Source organism: Talpa europaea (assembly GCF_964194135.1).
Source record: "Talpa europaea genome assembly, chromosome: 1".
Lineage (NCBI taxonomy): Eukaryota > Metazoa > Chordata > Mammalia > Eulipotyphla > Talpidae > Talpa > Talpa europaea.
In genome coordinates this window covers 115437408-115465024 of record NC_140073.1, presented here as the reverse complement: position 1 = coordinate 115465024, position 27617 = coordinate 115437408, and the positions used below count along the sequence as shown (strand labels likewise).

At 34.6% G+C, this 27617-nt stretch overlaps 1 protein-coding gene across 1 annotated transcript in view; it reads left to right on the top strand.

Annotated features, from left to right (window-relative positions):
• The window catches only part of SESTD1 (SEC14 and spectrin domain containing 1), a gene marked incomplete at its 3' end in the record, with an annotated part of 63769 nt that extends 37035 nt beyond the window's left edge, over positions 1-26734 (top strand). The window contains exons 8-17 of the mRNA XM_084235822.1: positions 83-294; positions 7798-7920; positions 13490-13684; positions 14205-14319; positions 15776-15935; positions 18571-18652; positions 19364-19486; positions 20241-20432; positions 23386-23507; positions 26605-26734. Of these exons, the coding sequence (XP_084091948.1) occupies positions 83-294; positions 7798-7920; positions 13490-13684; positions 14205-14319; positions 15776-15935; positions 18571-18652; positions 19364-19486; positions 20241-20432; positions 23386-23507; positions 26605-26734 (1454 nt within the window). The remainder of the gene's footprint in view (positions 1-82; positions 295-7797; positions 7921-13489; positions 13685-14204; positions 14320-15775; positions 15936-18570; positions 18653-19363; positions 19487-20240; positions 20433-23385; positions 23508-26604) is intronic.
• Positions 26735-27617: the final 883 nt, after the last annotated feature.

Here is a 27617-nt window from a genome sequence, read left to right as displayed (position 1 = left end):
GAAAATAAGGGGTAAGTGTTGAGAAGTTTGAGAATTGAATTTTTTTATGGACATTAATTACAACTATCTTTCATTTGTAAAGGGCATGAATTGTTATCCGAATTACAGCAGCGTCGATTTAATGGCTCAGATGGCGGGGTCTCGTGGTCTCCTATGGATGATGAACTACTTGCACAGCCACAGGTTATGAAATTATTAGATTCACTGCGAGAGCAATATACCCGCTACCAGGAGGTTTGCAGACAACGTAGTAAGCGTACACAGTTAGAAGAGATTCAGCAGAAGGTGATGCAGGTAAGTGGTTATTTTGAATATATTTGATTCTTTTTAATTCTAAATTTGAGGGCTTTTTAAAAAAATAATTTCTACTGTATGACTGATTTTTAACTAGGCTTTATTTACACTAGATAAAGAACCTTCAAGATATCAAGTTATATTCTAAAACTATTTTAATTATGTACTTTATTACAAATAGTGTTTGCTTTAATATTTCTACAGTGATGACTTGGAAGTCATTCTTTGAAAATAAACCTAATAACTAGTTGTTGGAAATGTCTGTGGTTTCAGTATATTCTTGCAAGAAATAACATTGATATTTGATTTATTCTTAATTTATAATAACATTAGTTTTCTTTGTTTATTTGTACAGTATGAAGAGTTTTTTTATCCTAGTAAAATGATAGCATGTAATGTCTTCATATGTCCATTGGATTGCTCATGCCCATAAGATTGCACAATAATATTTCATTATTTTATGATGCTGAGAAAACTTCAAATATATTTAGTACATATGAATTTTAATTTCTTTAAAATAGATTTTTTTAAGAAAAGTAGGCTAAAAGTACTAAACACCAATACTGATAGACGATATTTTTGTTACTTAACTATTTTCTGGATTTTTATCTGTTGAATTAAGAAACAAATCTTTAAATATTTTACTTATGAAATTCCAAATTATAAATGACCCTGTTTTTATCTAGATTCATCCATTCATTAGATAAATATTTATTAAGTGCTAATTATGTGGAAGATTTTGTGCTAAGTTTTATACAGGATGTAAATGTAGACTTGATTGTTTTTTGCTATCAAACTTAATAAGAGAAAGTGTGTTACAAGGGCATCACTGAAGTACTGTGGGTATTTGTAGGAGGGTTTATCTCTTTTGTTGCAAAATAGGAAGACTTGGTGCAGGAGTTAGCACTTGATCTTGTCCTCCAAGAATGTGTCAGATTTCTCTAGGCACCTATTTTAGATTTTAAAGGAGCATTAGCACTTTGAAGAGGAAAAAGAACATCTTTTTTTTTTTTAATTATTTTTTAAAATTTTTTATTTTTTAACATGAAATATTTTAGGTGGTTATAAAAATATCAGTACAGTGTAATTTATTTTTAATTTTAAAAAATTGGGTATATAGCGATTAGACTATCTCTGAATGTTAATAGTGATTTTCTAGGCAAATGGGATTACATGTACTTTTTTTTTTTTAAATAATAAATTTTATTTTTATATTCCCCATACAATTGCAGCCCCCCCATTCTGACCCCAATCCCTCCCCTCCCGCCCCCGCCCCCCTAAAAGTGTCTCTGGTTCATAGTTTTTTGTTGATTTTGATTTTCACTTTCTTATAGTTATTCATTTTCCTGGTCCTTATTTAAGTTTTCTAGATTCCTGCTATGAGTGAGACCATCCGGTATTTTTCTTTTTCTTTTTGGCTTATTTCGCTGAACATGCTCCCTTCCAGCGCCATCCATGTTGCTGCAAATTGCATGTGTTTATCTTTTTTGAATACTGAGTAATATTCCATGGTATATATGTACCACATCTTCTTGATCCAGTCATCTATTTTTGGGCATTTGGGTTGTTTCCAAAGCTTAGCTATTGTAAACAGTGCTGCTTTAAACATAGGGGTGCAGGTGTTCTTTGGAATTGATGTTTCTGTGTCCGAAAAAGAACATCTTGAGTAAACAATAGCAGCATGGATTCTAAGCTTCATTGAAAGAAAAGGAAGCAGTAGGCACTGGGAAGTTCATGGCTTTTGAGTCAAAGAGCATTGTCTGAGACCATGAGCTAAATTCTAGTTCCTCCTCTTTGCTGTGTGATCATGGTCATATTAATTTGCCCTCCAGTACTTTGATCTGATTTCCCTCTTTCATCCTTCCCCTTGATTCTTTCTCTCCTTTGTTTCTCCATAGAAGTCAGTCATCAGAGAGATGAAGGAATTCCTATGATTGATATATATTAAGATAGATAAACATAAGAAAATTTTAAGTAGGAGACAAAGATCATCTGCATGGCTGTGTAGATTTGGGGAGGGGGTTGGGACTGGTGGTTGCATGAAAATTAGAGGTTTAGATGCAGTAGAGGTGATTCCAAATTTCGTTGGTGGGGATTGGAAGAGCAAAAATACAACATAAAGGTTTTATTTTTAAGTAGGGTTGATCTTGAATTTTATGACAGAAACTTTTTGGCCTGTTGGTTGACCCTGCTAGTTAATGGCTGACTGTCAAGGTGCAGGAAAATCATGGGTGATAGAATTCATCAAGCAGGTATGCTTTGCTATATGAGGGTGTGACAGAAAGAGTTGAAGTATTGGCAAATGTTTTTTGGAAATGATGGAGCAATGCATTGGTTACGGAAGAAAGAAACTATCAGCAGATAATGATATTTATAATAATAGTGATAGTAGTAACAAGATTATTGTTAAGAACAAATAAATTTCATTACAATTCCATTTTCTTTATGAGCATTACAAGTGAATTACTTAGAATATTAATATTCATTATGTAACTGTCCCTGCACTGCTTTCACCAGTCACATTTTAGGATAAGATCTATTTCCCTTGCCAAAATGATTACTTAAATTTTGCTGCATGGTAACATAGTAATTGTATCAGCACACACAGAACACAAACTGTCTTTGGTCTTACAAACTTGAGGCAAATAATTTTTTTTCTTTATATAATCATAAAGTTGACTATCTTTTCTTGTGTTAAAGTTGTGAAATTGAATTTTTCCAGCTTTCCCCCCAACTTTTCCCTTAAAATATAATGAAAGAGAAATTAATAGCTCTATCATTTCCATGTTGCTGTTGCTGCTTACTAATTAGATTTCACATAGGCAATGATGTCATTTCACTGAAATATGTTATTGTTATTCTCATTATTTATCATGGCAGTAATTATTACCAAAACTGCAAATGTTATTTCTAGTATAATCCTTGTGCTTTTTTTCCTTTGTAGAAGGTAAAAAATATAGATGAAAAATAGAATACATTCTGAGTTACAAAAATATACAGCCAAAGTTATGTTCCCAGTTCCCCATAATCTTTAGTTCCTGGACTTTTGGTTGACATTCTCTGGTAGTTGGTCTGATCTCACATATATTCTCATGCAGTTTTAGAACTCAGCCTGGACAAGAAAGAATGGTGGATATTCCATATATTTTTTGGCCTAAGCAAATATTTGTGGTGGTAGATTTTAAGAGCAGTAAATATTGTTATATTTTGCAGACAGATATAACTGTTTGAGGGGTCATATAGACAGGGACGGGGCATAGAACTATTTTTTGTAGTAAGTTAATATTCAGACTAATTCAAAGAGACATTCTGATTGAAATTAAGTTTTATAACCCAGTTTGGCAAACCATCTTCATTATTGCATTTAAATAGACTTGTTTACTATAGCATAAACCTCAGTTTGCATCATTTTTATTAGAAATAGTCACACATTTGCAGTATACATGTGTTGCATACATAGTGTTGCATACTAGGGAAAATTGCTTTCCGTATACCTTAAAGCTGAATGTTCATTGACAGTATAACTAGCATTTTATATGAAGGAGATGACTTTGCTTTAAAGTTTATTATAGATTTACAGTTCTTCCAAAGTTCCATGTTAATGAATTATTTTTCCCCAGTTATGATTTATATGAATCTGATTCTATAATATTCTAAAATTGAAGTTTAAATATTTTCTTAAGTTTTAAAAATAATATATATAATAAATACATTATTAATTAGCTAAACATTTTTGAAATGCTTTCATTCCGTCCTTATTTTTAGAATTTAGCTATGTCTAATAAAATAGTTATATTAATTGTTTAAAATGTTTAACAGCCTATTTATACTTGTTTATGCATTCATATCTGTAAAATATAGTAATAAATGAGAGATAATTGCGTCCCAGTAAATAAATGGGTAATTGCTTAAAAAATGTTTCCATAAACTTCCCTAAAACTTAGTCTTTTTTTTTTTAAGATTTATTTATTTATACATATAAGAACTGGGGTATAGGCCAGAGGTGCAGGAGGTGAGAAAATTCACCAGAGACACAGTGGGGAGTAGAACAGGTGCATCTACTGACATACACTGCTGAGGGGAGCAGACGGTAAGACATGAGAGGTCTGCTGCGCCATGTGGATTGGCCTGGGATAGAACTGGTGCTGCCGAGGCTGCCGATAGCTTCACAGTGCTGTGCTTAACCCCAGGGAGGCCAAAACGTAGTCCTTTTTATCTCCTTTTAAAAAATGGTATTGAATAAAAAAGCTTAGGGACTTCCTTAAGAAACCCAAGAATCTGTGGCCTCCCTGGTGGTTCAGGGGTTAAAGACAGCCTGCTTATCAAACTATTGCCAGCCACTGCAGTAGGAGTTCCCAGCCTGGCCAGGGAGGTGACTCACTTGGCGCAGCAGATCTCTCCATGGCGCAGCAGCAGACTTCTCCTGTCTCACCGGCTGCTACCCTTGGCAGTGTATTTCAGTAGATCTGCCTGTTCTGCTCCCCACTCTGTCTCTGGTGAATCCTCTTGCTTCCCCCCATCCCACCTCTGGCCTACACCCCAGCATTTGTATGCATAAATAAATCTTAAAAAAAAAAAGAAAAAGAAAAAGAAACTCAAGAATCTTACTGACCAAAGGATCAGATGTGAACAAACTTTATAAAGATGAGCAGACAGAAAGAGCTAGGTTTTTTCTTTCAGAAGAAGTGAGGAGCACAAAGAGGCTAACAATTAGTGATACACAGGAACAAAACATTGCTTTCAAAAGAGCACTTGACAATAGGGGTTTGCAGATAAACTCAGGACTCTGAAAAGAGAGTTTAGCCAAGAAAGTTATAGCACTTAAAGCTACTCCAGTGAATCCAGAATAGTACTTTGGCATTTTTTGTTTTTGAGTTCTTGCTCTCTTGTATTAAGCCTTATAAAAAGAAGGTTGAAGCCAGTACTACATTGATATTTAACACACTAGATTATAAATGGGCAAGGAACATGAGGAACCAAATAGTAAAAGATCATATACTTTTAGTAAGCAAACATTTGCACTGTTTTCATTCTAATATTTAAAAATATTAGTGAGAAATTCTGTTTTCAGTTGACAGAAGTATTTTTAAAATATTAGTTTTATTCATTGCAAAGGTTATTGTACAGTTAAGCTCATTACTTGGATGTTTGGTATAGAAACATCTTCCCTGGCCTCTACTGGAAACCTTTCCTGGGAATACAATATGAAATTAGAGGAAAAATGCAATATGTAACTGTACATATATGTAATTTATGTATACACATACATGCATATGATTTATCTATAAATGTGTAATATACACATACATATTCATCATAGAATTAATTGAATTTGGAAATATTTTACATGCCCAGCATTTAAGAATAGGAGTCTAGTAAGAAGGCATAGTTATTTGAGGTAGTATGTTACTTAATTTTTTTTTTTTAAAGATTTATTTATTTATGCATACACGAGTTGAGATAGAGGCCAGAGATGCGGGGGGTGAGAGGATCCACCAGAGCCAGAGTGGGGAACAGAACAGGCAGATTAACTGAAATATACTGCTGAGGGGAGCAGCAGACAAGACAGGAGAAGTCTGCCTCACCATGTGGGTTTCTCCCTGGCTGGCTGGGGATCAAACTTGTGCTGCAGAGGCTGCGGATTGCTTCATAGTGCGGTGCTTAACCCCTTGGGACACCAGGGAGGCCCTTGATTGTTTTTTAATAATGGTGAGTGGGTGGGTTGGAGCAAGGGAGGAAGAAAGGAAGGCAGCCAGGCAAGGAGAACTGGCCTTCTTTAAAAAAAAAAAAGGATTTGTAACCATTAAAAATTAATAACTGTTGTAGTCTCATGGTAAATCATTACAGTATTAGAGTTTAATGTTAGGTGAAATCTCAGGATAGAAATTATACTTGTTCTCTATGAGAATTAGTTATAGCAATTAAGTTTGGAGTGACATAAAAAAACACTGAATTTGAAAAATTAGTGAAAAGAAATAAACATTTTTTCTGTATGATGTGGGACTTATATATAATTATAAGAAATTGCATTAACTGTTAGATTTTTAAAATTTTATTTTTAATCTGGTAATAACAAATAATATGGGTCTCCGATACTTTTATAATGTTCTAAGGTTACCTTATGTTATGCTCTAAAGACGTCTTTCACTTCTTGGGAACTGTGTTAACCTTAGATTACGGATGGAACCATACATCTGTTGTTGAGTTTCTTATTCTAATTTAATAACAGGAAAGCCTGATAATATTTTTTTCTGTTAAAATTACCTCACTGTGTCTATGTAATTTCAAAGTATGTGTGTATATATAATGTATTTTTTTTTCATGGATAGTTAACAAAACCCTTCCTCCTTCTGCATGAGAATTGGATCTTTGCCTAAATATTTAATTCTGTTCCCATGTGAACCTGATAAAAATTGGAATGTCAACTATCTTAGTAGGCAACTTTGTAGTAAAAATTATTTCTACATCTACATTAGTTTTATTCACTGCAAAGGTTATTGTACAGTTAAGCTCATTACTTGGATGTTTGGAATAGAAACATCTTCCCTGGCCTCTGTTGGAAACCTTTCCTGGGAAAACAATACAAAATTAGAGGGAAAATGCAATATGTAGCTGTACATATATGTAGTACTTGATGGGAGGCATAGTTTTGGGCATCTTTGAGTTCATGCTTTGTATAACAGGAGTGATTCCTTTGGGGAATGAGATTCTGAAGCCAGACTGTTTCTCCTATCTGTCCCATACGGATTTCATGTTCTTACACCAGATCTGTTGGACTGTTTCATGGACTTAGAGAGAAAAGAAATGCCCAAGGCTGCTGTCCTGGCAAAATATAGACTCCTCCCTACATCCTTCTGAATTAACCAGCACCAGTGGGACTTCTGATGGTCTTGTGGGTCTGAAGGTCTAGTTGATCTGATTGAAAAGACCCCTAGAAGGCATGACAATAATATAATTCTGCAGTTCAAAATTTTCTTTTCAGAGTGAGGAAAATCATATTTTAACTTTATATTAGTTAATCAATTAATTCATTCAGTTGTTTCAGTGCTTCAGGAAGAACATTAGACTGAGTCAGGACATGTGGCTTTTATACGTCATTTTTCAATAATGGATTATGTTACCCTAGGCAAGTCACTTAATCTCTCTGAAACTCAGTTTTCTTAAGTGTTAGATAAGACTTTCACTAAAGTCATTTCCACCTCTATATCCTATAGATCTTTGATTTTCTTACCCTAGAGTCATTTTTAATCCTTTGTAGGCACATTCTTGATTTGTTTTAGCCTGGCAGATGATCAGATACTGAAAGCCTAAGGTGCTACTGTATATATTTTTTAGGTTTTAAAGCTTAGTTATAGTTTATAGCTGCATAGTTCTAAAAGGAACATTTACTGCCTGTAGACTAGAATTTAAATTAAAAATATTTGAGGAAGTATGGGAGGGGAAAATCAATTAGAATGAAAGTTTGAAAATATCTTAAAATGTCATCTCAACTTCGATTTATAGGTTGTGAACTGGCTTGAAGGACCTGGATCAGAACAACTAAGAGCCCAGTGGGGGATTGGAGACTCCATTAGGGCTTCCCAGGCCCTACAGCAGAAGCATGAAGAAATTGAGAGTCAGCACAGTGTGAGACACTTTTTTCTCTGCAAGTTCCAGTACTATTATTAATGTGCATATTTGGTGGCATGTGTGGTGCTAAATTGTTATAAACTTTTGGTATATTTAATGTTTAGGGGATAGGCAGTTACATTTTGCCATCTTAGAACATATTCATTGAAAGGTTGATTTTGGTTTTGTCTTCAATCATTTAATTATATATTTTAATGGGAGCACAGTCTGTGTGAAATTTTTAAAATTATATTGACAGAAGAGTGATAGTACAAAAAATAGAACCTTCGCCTGTAGTCTTAAAATTGAAACTGATTCTCAAGTCCTCTGAGGGAGAGGGCTGTCCCTACTTTATGGGAGTGTACAGTATAGTTAAATGCCTGAGAATAATTCCAGAATTGTTGCATTAAGCACAACTGATAGAGAGTGATTCCAGAGAATGCCAGGATATTTTTCCATTCTTTGTGCACTTAGGAGTTTACATATGTACTTGTGAATGGAATAATTGAACAAATCACAGTTAAGAAGCAGTTATGAAATTAGGAAATAAATTGATATATAGGCACATTATATAAATAATTGTTGAAAAGGATTTAAAATTTAACAGCTTGGTATGGAGGAAACTGATAATGTTAAACTCCTTCCATGTTAGCGCTTCATTATTGAGAAAGTAGTCATCCAGTTTGTGGATCAATTAGTTCACCCCATTACTTCCCCAAGTTATATACTTCTTATGGTAATTTAAAATAGATTGAATAGAAAATTGGAAAAATAAAACTTGAATTCATTAATTTTTGTCTTCTTAGATTTTTCCATCTTAAAATAGTGATCAGTTTACACACACACACATACAATGTGTAACCTTACACTAAATAGGAGGAATAAAAATCTCCTTCATAAGTAAATAATAAAAGAAGCCAAATGGCATCTCCAAGTGATCAGAATGCCCTCATTGGATTTATGAATTGAGAAAAATTCATGTTTTCAAGGGTAAGTAAGGGTCAGGTATACCCTAATCTCTGGTATGTATTTGTACAACATTAGAAATTGATCAATAATAATCTTATATTCTATGCTTAGATAAGATTTAATGATCATCTAAACATTGAAATTCTGTATTTTTTTTTCTTTTCCCACCAATTTCCCCAGGTGAAGTGGTAATTAAAAATTGGATAGTATTAGTTGTATATTTTAAATAAATGGTATTAAGGAATAGCTATTCCATAGAATTCTTGAGAATAAATTTGAATTGTTGACCCACTATCATTTATTGTAGTTTAACAATATCTGGCATTATTTTCTTTTTTATTACATATTATTCTATTCATTCCCTTATGTTGCTTCTATACAGTATTTCTTTAATCAGTTTTAATAACTCGGTTGGGATCCTTCCTTCTCCCCCTAAGAACTAACTTTTATCGATATGCCATTTTATCTCATTCTTATAGTTTTAATACTTGAGGACATAAGCATTTATATATATTTATTGATATATTCAGTCATAGACATTGTTCCCAAGGAAAAGGAACCTTGATAACTTATCATGGATGATCTCATTTCTTTAAAGGGCATTTCGTATCTGGAAGTTGTTTCAAAATTGGTAGTGGAAACAAATTGGATGCAAGTGTAGATGAAACAATTTACCATGAGTTGGTAATTTATTTTTATTTTTTCTTAAAGAGATTTATTTATTGGGCCTCTCTGGTGGTGCAAGGGGTTAAGCACAGCACTGTGAAGCTATCTGCAGCCTCTGCAGCACGAGTTGGGCACGAGTTGGATCCCTGGCCAGTCAGGGAGCAACCCACCCTGAGCAGCAGATCTCTCCTGACTTGCCCGCTGCTCAGCAGTGTACTTCAGTTAATCCGCCTGTTCTGTTCTTCACTCTGTCTCTGGTGGATCCTCTTACCCCCTGCATCTCTGGCCTGTAGCATACAAGAATTGGGGTACAGGCCAGAGGTGTGGGGGGTGAGAGGCTCTACCAGAGACAGGGTGGGGAATAGAACAGGAGGATTGACTAAAGTACACTGCTGAGGGGAGCAACGGGCAAGTCAGGAGAGGTCTGCTAAACCAGCTGGGGATGGAACTCGTGCTGCAGAGGCTGCAGACAGCTTCATGGGTTGTGTCTTAACCCCTTGCACCACCAGGGAGGCCCGATAATTTGTTTTTAATTAAAATACCATTGCATTATAACATGCTGTATGTTTCAGGTATGGATCATTGGAAATAAATATGTATATATAATACATTAAGATCACCACTAAAAGATAATTACTGTACCTAGGTGTTACATGAAGTTTCATTATACTATTCTGTCTAATTTTGAATAAATTGAAATTGTGTTCTTAAAAGCTTTACAAAAGTGAATCACACTATTTAACCAATAGGTGGCACTGTGTTGTCACCTTCAGAATACATTAATGCAGGAGTAGTATTAGCATATGATGTTTAAGATAATACAATATTTTTAATAAAACTATTTTCTATTTATGAAAAAAATTCATAAAATTCAATTTAACACAAGTATTATAATTTTTCATGTCTTATGAAGTTATAATGACATAGTATATTGATTGCTTAATTGAAGTGGAATATGGAGAAACTTTTAGCATTCTATTTTGCATTAAAACACTTTGTCAAGTATTAAATTTTAGATTCTTCAAAAATAAAAATCAGAAATAAAGCAAAAAATAAACTGATTAGGATATTCAGGACTGATATATAGAAAATAAAATGTCCTGCTAACATGTAGTTCTTTGACTGGAACTGTCAGTAGAAGTTTATTTGGTTTTTGAATGCCAGATAAGCATAAAAAGTATTAGTTATATCAGAATGATTATAATAACAAATGTTAAGGTATTTTATTCAGTAATCTGTCTTTTGGATGGAGGTAAGTGGATAGTAGGAACAACATATGTAGTAGGAAAGTGCAGAAACACAAATCTCTGAAATTGCTTTATGATGGTGTCAATATCCCCCACAGTGCTGACTTCTGTTCCTCAAAGAGAATACATGAAGAAGCAAAACCCATTTCTTCCTAACATATATTCTCAGCATAATTTCCCTCTTAACCTTAGAGAGTTGGCAGTGATTGGGATTTCTATTTTATAGTATAAAGTATAAATATCCATCATTTCACTTACTCTTTATTCCCACAATTCTCATACAATACCAGTGTAATCCTGACTGCCTCCATCCTACCTCCTTAATCCCAAATCTTGCCGTTGATTAGTTTTTGTTTTTGTTTTTTTGCTATGAAAATCATTTTCTAAACATAAAAGATAGGTAAGAAAATGACCATAACTGAACTGAATGCAGCTGTTCCCTGAAGATTCTGTAAATTCTGTATTCCCATATACATAGAGAATGATTATTTCTTTATGACAATCTCAGTTTGTAGTGTGGGTTTCTCTATTTTCAAGTGTTAATTTCATGAGACATGCTAAGTTTAAATTGTTTGCTTCCCTGGCCAGTTTAATAGAGCCTATATTTCAGAAGTTCAAACCAGTATAAGTACCAGCTTAAGATGGTAATTCTTAAGCTTTCATGACTAAGAGTTAAATGAGGTGCTTGTTAAAATGCCGTTTGCAGAGTACCACCTACAAAGACTGATTTATGATCTAGTAGGTCAGGAGTAAAGCTTGAGGATTTTTATGATTGTGATCTGATGTGGATCATTCTCATTGTAAGAAATACTACCCTTTTTTTCTAATCCATTAGTTTACCATTTTTTTTTCCCTCTGAATCTTTGCTGATACTTCTTCAAAATTAGACCTGTTTATTTAGACGATTCACAATATATGGTAGTACTATAGATGGGACTATGAAATTCCTTTCTATTTCCGAACACTGCAATGATAATTTAAGTCCAGTCATATTTTTTACTTTAAATCAGTCATTTTTCTATTTAATAACAAATTGTTGTTTTAAAAATGTTTTATATATATATTGATTTAAATCCATACAATAATCAATAAAGTAGGTAAGACATATTATCACTGTTTTATACAAGTAGATTTCTCAACTGCAGGACTGTTTACATGTTGGACCAAATAAATCTTTTTTATGGGGTGTTGACTTGTGTATTTTAGGGAGTTTAGCAGCATTGCTGGCCTCCACCCACTAGATGCAGTAGCATCCATCCCTCTCAATTGTGGCAGCCAAAAATGTTTCCAGACATTACAAAATGTTCCCTTGGGAACAGAATCACCCGCAGTTGAAAATCACTACTATAGAGATAGAAACAGAGAGATTTTGAGAGGTTAAGTGACCATGAAAATCACACCTTTAGCAAGAAGAGACAAACCTTTATTTTACTTTCAAATTCAGTGTTCCTTCTACATCTGACCATATCAATTATGCAACAATATTCAAAGACTCTATAGTAGTTCAAGCAGTAAATTAGTATCACAAATGAGAAACCCAAGTTTCAGGTGCAGGGCACAGTTTAGCCAGTATTTGTTATCTGTGAATAAATCTAGAATGTCTAATGTTTTATATGTTCATTTAGTACCCATTGAGCACACAGTAGATGTCATGTGTCTAGTCTCTATGGTATGTAACTGTCTTATAGTAGGGAATTTACATTCACGTTGAAAAAAAGTGGGATGGAGTACCATATTGGCAAGACCTCTGTGAGAAGATGACATTTAATCAGAAACCATGAAATGATAGGAAGGAGTAATCCCAAGCAAAATGCAATTCAGGTCAAGGATGCAGCAGCAAAATACCATCCCAAGGCAGAAGTTTACTTGTTATGATAGAGGAACTGCAAGAATGTTGGTCGTGTTGGAGTGCAGTGAACAAGATAGAGAGTCATGGAAAATAACATTTCAGAAAAGGAGTCAGGACCCAACAAAGTCATGTGATTTCAGCCCACAGAAAGGAATTGAAGTTTATTTTAAACTGAAGTAAGTGAACTGGAGAGTCAGAGAATAAGATTCTTGAAGTTGAGAAGTTTTGGAGCTGTTTGGTAACATGACAAGATTTTATGTGCATTAGAATAGATAGCGGAGGTAGCATGAGGACAGGGAGTCAAGGAATTGGGAGGTTGACGTGTTTAGTGGATGTCTGCATCATGAACTTTAGTAAGAAGGCTGGCACTGAGAGGAAGAAGTGAACTTTCTAAACTCCCAGAATGAGAGGAAAGTTTGGAGGGATGAAATATCAAAAGCCTCCACTTCAAAGAAGATGTAGTTTTTGAAAGAAGAGGAAGAAATACTAGTGAGGATGAGGAATGAGGCAGTCATCTATCCCACTTTCAGACTTGTGGTAACAAAAACAGCAATAAGTTGAGAGGGGCACAAGGATGTTTTCTCTGAGACTGGACAGGTTTCCAGTAGAGCAAAAAGAGAGGAAGTTGAGGGGACATTTAGAGGCCAGGATGAGGATATAGGTGAGTTTGCTGTAGCAGGAGTGAGTTGCAAGGATCATAACAGAAAGATTTGGGGGTGGAGACATTTCATCCTCAATTTACTAAATTTTGAATTAGAAAATTCTCGTGTATGCTACTTAGTATGTCTGGAGAAATTATAAAATGCAGTTTTTCTGAAATTAATTTGATCATTAATTTACAACATCTCTATTACAGGAATGGTTTGCAGTATACGTGGAGCTTAATCAGCAAATTGCTGCACTCTTAAATGCTGGGGATGAGGAAGACCTTGTGGAACTGAAGTCACTGCAGCAACAGCTTAGTGATGTTTGTTATCGACAGGCCAGTCAGCTGGAATTTAGGCAAAATCTTTTACAAGCAGCTCTTGAATTCCATGGTGTTGCCCAAGATGTAAGTCTTTCCTCTGATTGCCTTTCTTCAAATTATCTAAACACTTATCTGTATATAATTCTTGCAGGTTTGCATGTTTTCTAATTATTTTTTTTGAAAAATAAAATAATATACTGGTGGGGAAATGAGATATAATTCTTTGATTTTTTTTCCCTAAGATTTTTAAGTCTGCATGCAGTCAAACCTTTTATTATCTAAATAGACTGTCCCACTTGGTAGATATATTTCATTTTGATTGTTTCTCCAAGTATATGCTTTATAACATAGATTGAAATGAATGTTTTAATATCTTTTTACATTCTGCTGACTTGGATATACTTCTTTGTTTTCCTGGTGCATGCATCTATGTGTTGTGTCTTTCAGATAATATGTATTCTAATTATTCATCTTTGTCTTTTAACAGCATAGTCTTTTTCAAGTATAATTGTGATAACCCCATTAGATGTAAACCTCATTAATCATTAAACACTTTAGATGCTGATTACATCAGGGTTATCTCTTTGGTGTCCCTCTGCTTTAGTTGTCTCAGCAGTTGGATGGCTTATTAGGGATGTTGTGCGTAGATGTAGCACCAGCTGATGGAGCATCGATTCAGCAAACTTTAAAACTGCTTGAAGAGAAGCTGAAAAGTGTTGGTAAGCAGATTTTAAAAATGCTGAAACATAAGTGTTCTTTTAAAAAAATATTGCCATGATTAGACAAGTCGACTTATATTGAATTAATGATTATTTATAGGGAACACAGAATAAAACAGTATGAAATGGTTTTATTCCCTTGAAAGGTATAAATTTTGCTAAAATTTTGATTTTTCACTGTTGATCAGTCAGCCTACTTTCACTGAGCCTTTAGCTTTTCCTGTTTGCCCAGCTATATCTACAGGTGCTATGTCTTGCATATACTATGAACAGTTATTTGTAGTGCATGCATAAACTGTAATTAGCTGTGAAGTGTTCTGTGATAAACCTTGTATGCCCCAAACTGTGTTTTATGCAATGATTTTTGTTGTTGTTATATCCTAACCTTGTAAAAAAAAATAGTTGATTTGAGTCTGTGTATTTATTTCTCCAAATTGGGAATATTGTCATGGTAGCATACCCTCCTAGTGAAGAGTGGGCTAGTTTCATTAAGCTATTTCTCTTATTTGACACAAAGGCCTTTTATATTTTACTGCAGTAGGAAATACATTGAATTTCTCTAAGCTGTGACTGGGGAGACAGGTAGTGGATATAAAAGTGGGAAAGGGAGGCGGTGTATTGAGTGGGACAGAAGTACAAGGAGGAATGGAAGAGAGGAAACAGAAATTTAAGGCGGGATTTAGTAGAAAATGGTGACACATGATTAAACCAAATTAATTATTGAAAAGGACTTGAGAGAATAGGTGTGTAAAATCATGTTTGTACTGGCCTTTTACTTGTAGCTATTGTTATTTTAACAGATGACATGCATAATGCATTTTCTAGTTAATACTTCATATGAAATTATTTTAAAATGTCAGAAATTTTCTTGAGTCATACTTTTTCTTTAAAATGGGAAAAAGAATTCCTATATATTTGACCAATTTAAGATATTGTAAACCTATCTTACATGTGGCTTCTTGTTGGGCTTAACTGGACAGTGCTTATATTCAAAATGTTCTATATCCTTTTATAAGGATAATACATTGGTTCAGTGTTTTAAATTCTTTTAACTCATACTTTTATTTTTGGTCTTGCCTAAAAAAAAAAAAATTTGCCTTGTTCTTTTAAAAATTGGATGACATAATGGAGAAAGAAAAAAAAAATGACCAATCTTGTCAAAATGGATATCCTCATACTTTCTCCCTACACTCAGTTTTGAAAAGTATTATCTATGCAAATTAATCTTTTGGAAATTCTCTGTGTGGAAAATTTGGTGTGAGTCGGAGCTCTGTTTGAGTCACATTTAAGGGGGTTTTATTACTTGAAATGTTCAAAAGACTCCATCCCAAGATTGTTTAATGTACAAAGCTGTTATTCCTGAAGTCCAAGTACAATATCTGCTGAGTGGATTTTCATGAGGGAGGGAAAGCCCCCCCGCCGTTAAAGAGATTAAATGCAGTCACTTTTATTTTAGATGTAGGATTGCAAGGTTTGCGAGAAAAAGGTCAAGGACTTCTGGATCAGATCTCCAATCAGGCATCCTGGGCCTACGGAAAGGACGTAACCATTGAAAATAAAGAAAATGTGGACCATATACAAGGAGTGATGGAAGATATGCAGCTTAGGAAACAAAGGCAAAGTTTGACTGTTAATGTTAACTTTTGCTAAGTCAACATAATATTAATTAAAATGAAAAGTGATATAATTTTTATTTTCAATACAAAGTTAAAGTTCTTACCTCACTAAGAATATAGTAAGTTTTTGATGAATGTAATCATTTTTTGTATATAACTAACAAATGATGACAATTTGTTTAGTTAATAAGTATCTTTTCCCTTTTTACTTAGTAAAAAACTTTGAGTTACACTCAAGTACTTTGCATCCATATACCTTTTTTATTCTATGATGGTTCTGGTTTTTTTTTCCTTAAGAAAAAAAATGCTTTTTGGAGAATTGTACTTTTTCTTTCATTCATCTGAGTTGTTTTAAAATCCATCATTTACATTGATGTGTTTGTTTACCTCAACATCTTATAAATTCTCACACATACAGTGTTCTCATGTTTGCTGTAAAAGGTTTATACAATAAATTCTGGGTAAGATAGTGTTTAGTTTCATTTGATATAGAACTAGTAATTTTAAAATTAATTAATTCCTTCTATTCTCATATCTGCAAGCTTACCCCTTTCATTGCTTATTCTTGTCACAAAGGATGATATACTCTTCCCTTATCAAACATGTACCCTTTTCTCCTCACTTCATCAACTCCCATTCTCTACTCTAATCCCTCTCCCTCTTAAATGCTTAAATATCTCTTATAGAAAAATAATAAACAATTATTATTTTTAATTTTAATAACAAAAATAATTTGTTTAATAATAAACAAAAAAATATACACATGCAAGTACCTGCCTCTTCAACTCCTTGTCTTCTAGCCCTAGAACTCACCTTGACAGCTAAGTCATTTGAAAGTCTAATCTGCAGGGCCTCCCCTGTGGCACAGCGGTTGAGCGCTGGGTTGTGAAGCTGCCCGTGGCCTCTGCAGTGCTGGTTCGATCCCCGGCTGCTCCCCAGCCACCAGAGGAGGGTCCCACATGGGGCGCAGACCTCTCCTGCCGCCTGCTGCTCCCCTTAGCAGTGTGCTTTGTCACTCTGCCTGTTCTATTCTCTGCTCTGGCTCTAGTGAATTTTCTCACCCTCCCGTGCATTTGACTGTACCCAGTGCTTGTATAAATAAAAAATAAATCTTTTAAAAAAAAAATCTGTCTTAAAAAAAAAAAAGTCTAATCTGCAATCTTTCTACTCTCTCACTACCTTCAATTTACTTTTCCAGTCTTCCTCTGTCTGACTCCTACTCTTACTGTGTCACTGAATTTGTTCTTAGTGATGTCACCAGTGACTTTGTAATTACCACATATAAAAACTTGATCTTTCTTACACAAAATCCAAGGAATACTTTTGGTACAGACCTCGCTTGACTACTCGACCATTAAAAACAACTGACTTTTTCTTTCTTCTTAAAAACTCCCTGACAATGTTGTGTTCTTTGTAAACACCCTCATGATCCTCCTCCTGGCATCTTTTTTTTTCTTTTTTCTTCACCTATTTCTTGTTCTCTAGCACTCCTTCCAGGATTTGTTCTGAGGCCATATTGTCTTCTTTGTGTGTTCTCCCTGGACAGTCTCACCACTTTATTGATTTTCTTTAAAATGGTTATGATTTAGTAGTTCTGGCTCAGATCTGGACACCTCTCTTGTGTTTTAGACCCTTAATTCAACTTGCCTAGTGAGTGTATACATCTGCATTCCCATACACTCCTCAAGCCTAATATGTCCAGATTGGAATCATTCTCACCTAGAACTTACTCTCCTTTGATTTCCTATTTAAAGTTACTATCAGGGCCTCTCCGGTGGCGCAGCGGTTGAGCGCTGGGTTGCGAAGCTGCCCATGGCCTCTGCAGCGCCGGTTCGATCCCCGGCTCCTTCCTGGCCACCGGAGGAGGGTCCCACATGGCGCACAGACCTCTCCTGCCACCCGCTGCTCCCCTCAGCAGTGTACTTCAGTCCTTCTGCCTTCCCTGCTCCCTGCTCTGGCTCTGGTGAATTCTCTCACCCTCCTGCGCTTCTGACTGTACCCAGTGCGTGTATAAACAAACAAACAAGCAAACAAATAAATAAATAATACATGCCTCAAAAAAAGAAAAAGTTTAGTCTTTAGTCTGTATATTATCCAGGAACTTACAGTAAAATAAAATAAATCTCTGAATTGTGTTTCCCTATACCCAGACATCAGTAGTTTGTTTTCTTTTAATGAACATAGTGGTAGTCTTTCCTTAAATCAAAAATTAGATATTACACTGAGTAGCATAATGAAAAGTATTATTAATTTTTTTGTTTCTTTGGAGCTTCATCCTCTAGTATTTGACAAACTATATTTTCATCTTTGAAATTTTCTTAATGTTAATTGGAAATGCAAATTTTTGGGGATTTTTATGTACTATTGTGTTTGTGATTTGCTTCCATATTTTACAGAACCCATGTTGTTCTCAAGAGGGTTTATGATTAAATATCATACAGGTATTTTGAGGTTTTTAGGTAACATACAGCTATTCTTAAAATTATTGAAAATTGATGAAAAATAGTTTCAGTCTCCATAATGTAGGACTAAGTATTTTTGGCAGACTAAACATGTGTCCCCCTGTGATATTGTTACAATAATTGTCAACAAAATTGAAATAATGATTTCCTAAATTTATATTTGTTTTTATTAGATGTGAAGACATGGTAGATGTACGAAGATTAAAGATGCTTCAGATGGTACAGTTGTTTAAATGTGAAGAAGATGCTGCCCAGGTAAATATCATTTAGGTGTATTATGTAGTTTTCTTAGAAGGTTGATTTCACCTTACTATAAACAAAAGTGTACTTTTTATTGTCCTAAGAAAGCAAATTTATTAAGTCAGATTCTAGTTTATCCTGATGAAATAATAAAGTTTTATATTCCAAGTTACCTGGCTGGTCTCATTTGATTTATATTCTTAATGAAATTCTCTACTGAACTGGATATTGGGGTTATTTGGTTGACTTGGTTGTCATTGCCCCACAGTAAAGGCATGTATATAGCACATTGCTTTTTAAACCACAAGAAGGGTTTCAATTAGATAAACAATTTGCTATCTTTGTGGAGTTAGCACCGAAGAACGTGGTTTCAGTTTTGTATAGAGGAAATTTATGAGTTTAAGTAGTAACATAAATCTGTACTGAGATTTCTACTAAGATATATAAATACATGATTTTGCTGTTATAAATCATATTAATTTTAAAAGAGTACTTCCTTTAGTAGGTCTTATCTTTAGATTTTGAAATTTTTGAGGGGGTGGAGAGGTCATTAATTCAGAGAGCTAGGCATTGAATGAAATAAACTATTAAAAACTTAGATGATAACTAATGGATTAATCAATCACAGGATAGTAATGTTTCTTATTATAAATATGTTATAAACATGTGTGATATAATAAGTTAAGAGTCATGAATCCAGCTTCACTGTTATTTATTTTCATTTAGGCTGTAGAATGGCTAAGTGAACTTCTGGATGCTCTGCTTAAGACACACATCAGATTGGGTGATGATGCTCAGGAAACGAAAGTTTTACTGGAAAAGCATAGAAAATTTGTTGATGTTGCACAGGTGCAGAACTGATTATCTTCCTTTCCTACAAGCTCAGTATTTGAATAGCTTTCTGCATGATTATAATGTAACTTAACCCTCCAACTCCAAGAAGGTTAGTTATGTTATTCCAGAAGTACTTCAGAACTAAGAAAATTCCAGCTGGTATACCAAAACAAGCCTGCATATACTTGAGAGGGTTTTTGTTTCCCTAAATATAGGTTCTTTATGCTCTTTATGCTGATTTTTGATTTATATTATGACATTTTTTGGGCAATCCAACTCTTCATTCATAAAAGTTAATATGAAATATATGTTAATATTAGTAATTAGAAACCCTAGTTTCTGCATCTCACCAGTGTTAGCATAACACTGACATTTTGTGTGTGTATGAAAAGTATCTTAATATATTTTCCCTAATCACTGAGTTCACAGTGTAACAATTATAGTTTCCTATATGGAATATCAAGTAACTATTTTCAGCCCTGTGTTTTGATTAATGAGTGTGCAGATGTTCCTTTTGGCCCATGAATTGCACAGACGGATAGGGAAAGCAGAATAAGAGAAGGAAGCCTAACAAGAAAGAAATTTATTAAAAGCTAACTGACAAATATTACTTCTCCTTTATTATTTAGACATGCAAATAATTTTTAGTACTAAGTGCCAATGGAGTCATTCTAGTAATATTTAATAGCAACCAAAGTCCTCCACACACTTTCGCATCCCTCTTTTCAGAATTCTTTTATTATAATTTCATGTTTACTTTCTTTTTCAGAGCACTTATGACTATGGAAGACAGTTGCTACAAGCCACAGTTGTGTTGTGCCAGTCTTTGCGCTGTACTTCTAGATCCTCTGGGGACACACTTCCTCGACTGAACAGAGTATGGAAACAATTTACAATAGCATCTGAAGAGAGAGTACATAGGCTGGAAATGGCCATTGCATTTCATTCGAATGCTGAAAAGGTTTGCTTTTTTTTTTTAAATGTAGTCTGAGTAGTATTTATTATATATGTTAATTTGTTATAAAATATTTTAATTTCAATAATGAAATTATGTATTTAGTCTTTTTCCCAAAAATTTATATTAGTTCTATTGTTTAAAGTTTGTTTGGTTTAGGCAGTAGTATATTGTTTTTGAGAGTTTAAATTAAATTGTTAGTAATCCACATCAGTGCTGAGGTTGTGATTAGAGAAATCTAAAACCATCCAAAGTCCTCCCTTCACAGGGTTGCTCTCTTCAGCAAACCTGCTCTCCATCCTCTAGGGTGTCATGGTCATGACTCTCACCTCTTTCATTATGCCAGGAAAGGAAACTTTGCTTCAAGAACTACTAGTAATTATCATAAACTTTTAAAAAGGGCACTTTGCAATTTTATTACATACAAAGTAAAGACAGTCCAACTAATACAAATATAAAAATAAAATCTTATTTTCATATGTTATCTGTAAGGATTTTGTCTGCAACTTATTATTTAATGAGTTTAGTAGTCCCAGAAACCAAAAATGAAATATGCAGTATTATTTGAGCAAATCTTAATAGATCCTTTTCCTTTACTCTGCACGGTGAAAATTTAAACTACTCCGGCCTTTCATTTCCTTTCTGGAAAGGAGCTTATGTTATTCTATAATGGACTCATTTTGCAGCCTGTAGGACAATTTGATCTCAAATTCATTTCAGTGGGTCACATTTTTACTCTCCTCCTCCTTACATGGTATAATTTTGGTGTCTCTTACCTCTATTTTTTATTGTGGCTTTATGATAGCTCCTTTACTTCTTTTATATCTGGCTTGGTATGGATATATTCTTTTAATTTTTACTTTTCATTGAGGTTCTTACCCTTCCTTCTGTGTTGAATGGTAGTCTTGCAGGATAAAGTGTTCTAGGAAGGAAATCTTTCTGTTAGGGTATTTTCATTATCTTCTGCCATTCTCTTCTTGCCTATAAGGTTTTTACTGAGGAGTCCATGGGCAGCTCTTCATGTTCCCCTGTTCCCTTACAGGTCACTCTTCTTTCTCTTAATGTTTGTAATATTCTTTCCTTGTCATTGACTTTTAACAATTTAATTATAATATGTCATGGAGTGTATCAGTCTGGTATTATTTTGTTTGGAATGCTTTGAGCCCCTTGGATCAGAAAGTCTGATTCATTTCCTAGATTGAGGTGGTCCCAGTAATTACTTCTTTAAATAAATTTTCTATACCTTTCTCTTTTTCTTCTCTTTCTGGAGCCCCTATGATGGACATGTTATTTCTCTTTCAGTTATTCCTAAGAATTCTAAGACTTTTCACTTTTTTTTTTAAAAAAAGATTTATTTATTTATGCATACAAGAGCTGGGGTACAGGCCAAAGGTGTGGGGGGTGAGAGGATTCACCAGAGACAGAGTGGGGAACAGAACAGGCAGACTGACCAAAATACACTGCTGAGGGGAGCAGCGAGTGAGGAAGGAGAGGTCTGCTGTGCCATGTGGGCTGCTCCCTGGCTGGCCGGGGATCCAACTCATGCTGCGGAGGCTGCAGATGGCTTCATAGTGCGCTGCTTAACCCCTTGCGCCACCAGGGAGGCCCTGTTTTCACTTTTTAAATTCTTTTTTCTCTGGATGGGCACTGTGTTTGAGATGGTCACAAGTCAGTAATTGTTCTCTTTGCATTTTAAGTAGGGGCCCTTGCTCTCATAATTAACATCCCAGTTCTTCAACCTCTAGTTAGTGAGATTATCCAGTTTTTATTGGTTTTAGCCTTGGGTGGCTGTTAAACCAATCTCAGCTCCAGGCTGCAAATAATAGCCTCTTTTATGAGAAGAGAGGCAATTCCATCTGGCTATTTCCCACCAGATTGGGCTCTAGCTATTCTAGTTTGGGAGCTTCAGGCTCAAGTTAGAAATCATCACTGTGCACCCTTACTGCAGTAGTTCTCCAGTGTTCACTCTCTGTCCCACCTGCTGACTCTGTGCACCCCTCTCTCCAGGGCAGTGCCTGGCTTTTAAAGTGTCCAATGTGTGTGGCCTTGAGTCAGCAATAGCAGAGGGACTCCTATACTGCAGGTGCCCCTTTTTCTTGAGTTGTACTGCACTGGTATCACTCCAGACACAGTAAATTATGGTTTTTCCTAACTCTTCCCTATACCATGCTGTTGTTCCTGTGTATGCAATAGACACCCATTTATCTTTCCAGGGACAGTTGTCCTTGTCTTTTTTGTAATTTGATTGTGACTGTGTGGAGGAGGTGAGCCCAGCATTATTACTCTGCTGCCATCTTGCTTTACTCTAAAAAAATTAATATCTTGACAAAGACTGTAGAACTTTGTGGCATTTGAATTATAACTTTATCAGCATGTATCAGTTAGCTCAAGTCAACAGATCAGTTTTTAAAATAATTAATCAGATGTTTGATCAAATGATCACATTAGTTATGTGTTTTACTCAGACTGTATGTCATTTAGTATTTGTATTTTCTTTCATTTTTGAAATCTGTAAGCTCCTTGAGGTCAACATCTATATCACTTTCACATCCTGAGCTGCAGATAAACATATGGTGCTTAGTATATAGTTATATACTATAGTATATAGTTATATACATGTATTAAGTATATATACATGTATTACATACATGTATTAAGTATATGAAAGAATGCTTCTAAAGGAGTTTGAGCTTATTTCCAAATAGTAGACTGGTATTAATTTTTTCCATGGAAATCACTACAGAGTTTTTTATGCCCCAATTATTATGTTATTAGAAGGGATTTTTTTAAATCTCATTTTGTTTTAATTTCTTGAGCCAGCTTTGCCAATAATAAATCTGTCTTGTACAATGGTGTAAATGAAGATGTTAAGACAAAACTCCTTCAATCTACTAAATTTACATGAATTTTATTTCATTTCCATGTTTCTTGATTGATGTTGCCCTATTATTTGCTGCAGATTTTGCAAGACTGTCCAGAAGAGCCTGAAGCCATTAATGATGAGGAGCAATTTGATGAAATTGAAGCAGTTGGGAAATCACTTTTGGATAGATTAACTGTTCCTGTAGTTTATCCGGATGGGTATGGTGCATGTTCATATAATTTTGTCTTTTCGTCAGTGAGGTTATACAGTGAAATAATTAAGGGAAAAAATTATTTTTTAAAAAAGTGCAAGTAAATTAGCTTCGTTCTTCCCATCTTCAGTTCTACAATAAATTGGTTTAACATGAAACAAATCTAAACTCAGCTCTTACCACTAGTAGCAGTTTTGTTGTTTTTTTGTTTTTTTATACAAGCATTGGGTACAGTCAGAAGCGTGGGAGGGTGAGAGAATTCACCAGTGCCAGAGTGGGGAACAGAACAGGCAGACTGATGAAATAAATACACTGCTGAGGGGAGCAGCGGATGCGGTAGGAGAGGTCTGCGCGCCCTGTGGGACCCTCGCCAGTGGGCGGGGATCGAACCGGCGCTGCAGAGGCTGCGGGCAGCTTCTCAGCCCCGCGCTCAACCGCTGCGCCACCAGGGGAGGCCCAGTAGTAGCAGTTTTAAATTGCTGCTATCAAATATATTGCTTCTTGATAGAATGTTGTAGAAGAAAGATCATTGACTTGTTGACATACTGTGTTCTAGCCATGGCTGTGATGATAGGATAACCTTGATCTTTATTCAGGGAAGGAGATTGGGAGGGCAACCAGTGTTTAGTGAGCTCATAATACATAACAAGCATCATTACTTTTGATCAAACTGTAACATGCCAGTATAATGTCACTTGACACTCTGTGCTTCAATTTCCTCACCTAAAAATAGTGATATACTATTCATACTTACTTGGATTATGGAGTCAGGATATAGTCTCAGGTCTGACTCCCAACCCATTCTTTTTTAACATTGGTATATGGAATCCTATTTCTTCATTTATAAAATGATGGCATCTTAATTCAGAGTCATTGATAAAAGTATAATATACTCTCTTACAAATAAATGGTCTAGTAAAAGAATCAGAGGGATACAACTGAAACATTGTGTTGTAAACCAATATTTCCTAAACAAATCTTAAAAAAAAAAAAAAAGAAATGTAGACCTAAAAGGGGATTTTAAAAATTCAAAGTATTAAGTAAAGTTTAAATGATTACAGTGAAAAATAAATAACCAGAGGTGCTTCATTCCTGAGAATCTAGACCTCTGTCTGGATACAGAATAATTTAGAAATAATCCAAAGGATATTTATTTCAGATAGAATGATAGAAAAATGAAACCATTGAATACAACTATCCTTACATGGCAGTATATTACAATGGTTAGAATTTTTACTCTAAAACCATGTTTTGGGGGCCTCCTTGGTGGCATAGGGATTAAGTCGCAGCAGATCTCACCTATCTCTCCTGCTGTTCCCTTAGTAATGTATATCAGTAAATCCGCTTGTTCTGTTCCCCCTGACTTTGTCTCTGTTGAATCCTCTCACCCCCACACCTCTGGCCTATACCCCAATTCTACACAAAAGAAAAGAAAAAATAAAACCAGGTTTCTTGGGTTGAAATCTCAGCTCTACCACTTACGGTGACAGCTTGGGTAAGTCACTTGACACTCTGTGCTTCACTTTCTTCACCTAAAATAGGGATACACTGTTCATACTTACTTAGATTATGGGAGCAGGGGAATTACTTGAGAAAAAATGTGTATAAACTACTTAAAATGAATCTGACACATAGTAAGTATCACTTATTACTGTGTCTTGAATGCCAAGTGATTATGTGGAATTAATATTGAGAAGATGTAATTTTATTCCCTTGAAACATTATTATTCATAGTGTATTCTTAGATTTGTAGTCATACCTAAATCTGAGCATTCAGAAGTAGCTTAAATTCATGTTGTACATCCGTAATGTAAGGGAATAAAATCTCTTAATTCATAAATTCATAAAGTAACAGTATTAATAAGAGTGCTTCTGGTTGTTCCATTCCAGAACACCCCCAAAGCCTTAATTTCTGCATTTCATGGCTAGTCGTCACACAGTTTGTCTTCTATTCTGCTTAGGACATCATAGGAACATCTACCCCTTATACTTTTGCTTGGGCTTCTCCTCTCTGTTCCACAAATAGTCTATGTGTCGTTTCTTCATCTTTTTAAGATCAAAGAACAAATTATTTCTATATATTGAAATTTCATAACTTCCACCTTTAATATTTAAAATTATTACTCCATTTTTATGACAAGCTGTTTATCATGTGTAGTTTGTTTGACAGTAAACATATTTAGATTTATCTTTTGTAACATCCTCCTAGTAAAATAAGTTGAATGGCCTCTATTTCAAGACAAAGATTCAAATTCTGATTTTTGCACTATCTTATCTCAGTAAAGTCATTTAATTTTCTGGGACTTAGTTTTCTGATCTGAAAAATAATAAAGAACTCACAATCAGGTGATATTCAAGAACTCTTCCATCTCTAAAAGATCTTGTGATTCTAAATACGGTGGCTTTGCAAGTAGGATAAAATGAAATGATTTCGTTGATTACTTTTCCAAATGATGCTGTAACATCAAACAGATATTTTACTTGCCCACTATGTTAGCCAATTGGTGTGCATAGCCCTTAGCATTGAAGTACACATTCAAATTTTATATTTGTAGACTTTAAACTGATAACCAGAATATCAACTGTTGCATTGGTGGGCTTGTTGAGATTATTATGAGTATATGTAATATGGCATTTATACTACTAATGTATTTTTCTCAACATGTCAGTATATTTTATGCCTTTTTAAAAAATGATTTTTCCCCACAATAGATCTGAGACATTTGGGAGAGGAGGGGAGGGTAGAGGAGGAAGAAAGCACAATGGACTATGTTGAAGGGTTGTGGGTCTTTGGTGGTGGGGAAACTATGGTGATTATACCTGAGGAGAGAAATCCTATGTTGTGAAAAATAAACAAGGATGTTTAAGAAGATTGATTAATTAAATGTTCATTTTTAAGTGTAGGAAAAAAATTTGTTTTTTCTACTGAGCTACTGCTCAAAAAATAAACAGTATGCAGTATGGTCTTCAGATGAACTAAGTTGTACACACAGGTCATATTATATTGATACTTTCTATGGCAATTGTTGCTTCCTTTTACATTTACCATAATCAATGCATGTGTATTAATTTAACTGGGTTTTTCTGTTTGTTTCAATTTTTAGAACTGAACAGTATTTTGGGAGTCCAAGTGACATGGCTTCTTCTGCTGAACACATCAGAGACAGGATGAAACTAGTTAGTCTCAAAAGGCAGCAGCTGAGACATCCTGAAATGATGAGCACCGAGAGCTAATAGCTACCAGCTTCCCACAGATCTGCAGTTCATAATCCCGCATGACATCGGCATCCTATAGAATTAGCCATAATACATTCAAATGCATTTCACAGCCAGGAAAAGCCTCATTTCTTTCCACTACACATTTCTCTTTATGGTAACACCTTGCCACTACCAATGCATAATTATTTAACATGATTTGAGACCATAGACTCCCAAGTATCTTAAAAGAAGGAACTGTACACATTGCACTGAAATCCTGCTTTAAAGCTTTACCTGACCTGTCAGTTTATAGATGAACAACTGATAATAAGCTTTGATTGGTGCTAATAAGAGTTTCAGAATTCTCTATAAAAAAAGCGGTTGCCCTTCCTCCCCAGGTGATGTAGTAAGTTTAGACTTGTAGTTAACCTATTATTAGTAGACAATGGTGTCCTTAAAATTTTAGTTTGTAATTCTTCAAAACTGATTATTTTTATTGTGTTGGTATGAAGAAAACTCTTCAAATCTTTGATATATCATATTCATTAAAAGACATTTTCCTAGTTGTATTAATAATGTATTAAAATTGTGCTTAATAAAAGGCTTCTTTTAAACATCTTATTTAATTTGGTGGTTATATCCTACTTTCAAATATGAGTGCCTTATTGAAAAAGGGCATTCTTAGGATTGTGAGGATGGTTTAGTATTTGCTTTTTTATGTTGGTTGCATGTGTTTTAGCCAAGAAATTCATATGTAAGCATGTATATATAATAAATAAGCATGTTTGATATGAGAAATAATTGTGAAGAAAAAGTTAGATCTTAAAGAACTTGTGAATAATGGAATACTATTTCTAATTTTTCTCTTCTTCAACTTGAAAAATATCCCAGTTAATGAGGAGGGCTGGGAAAGAAGGCA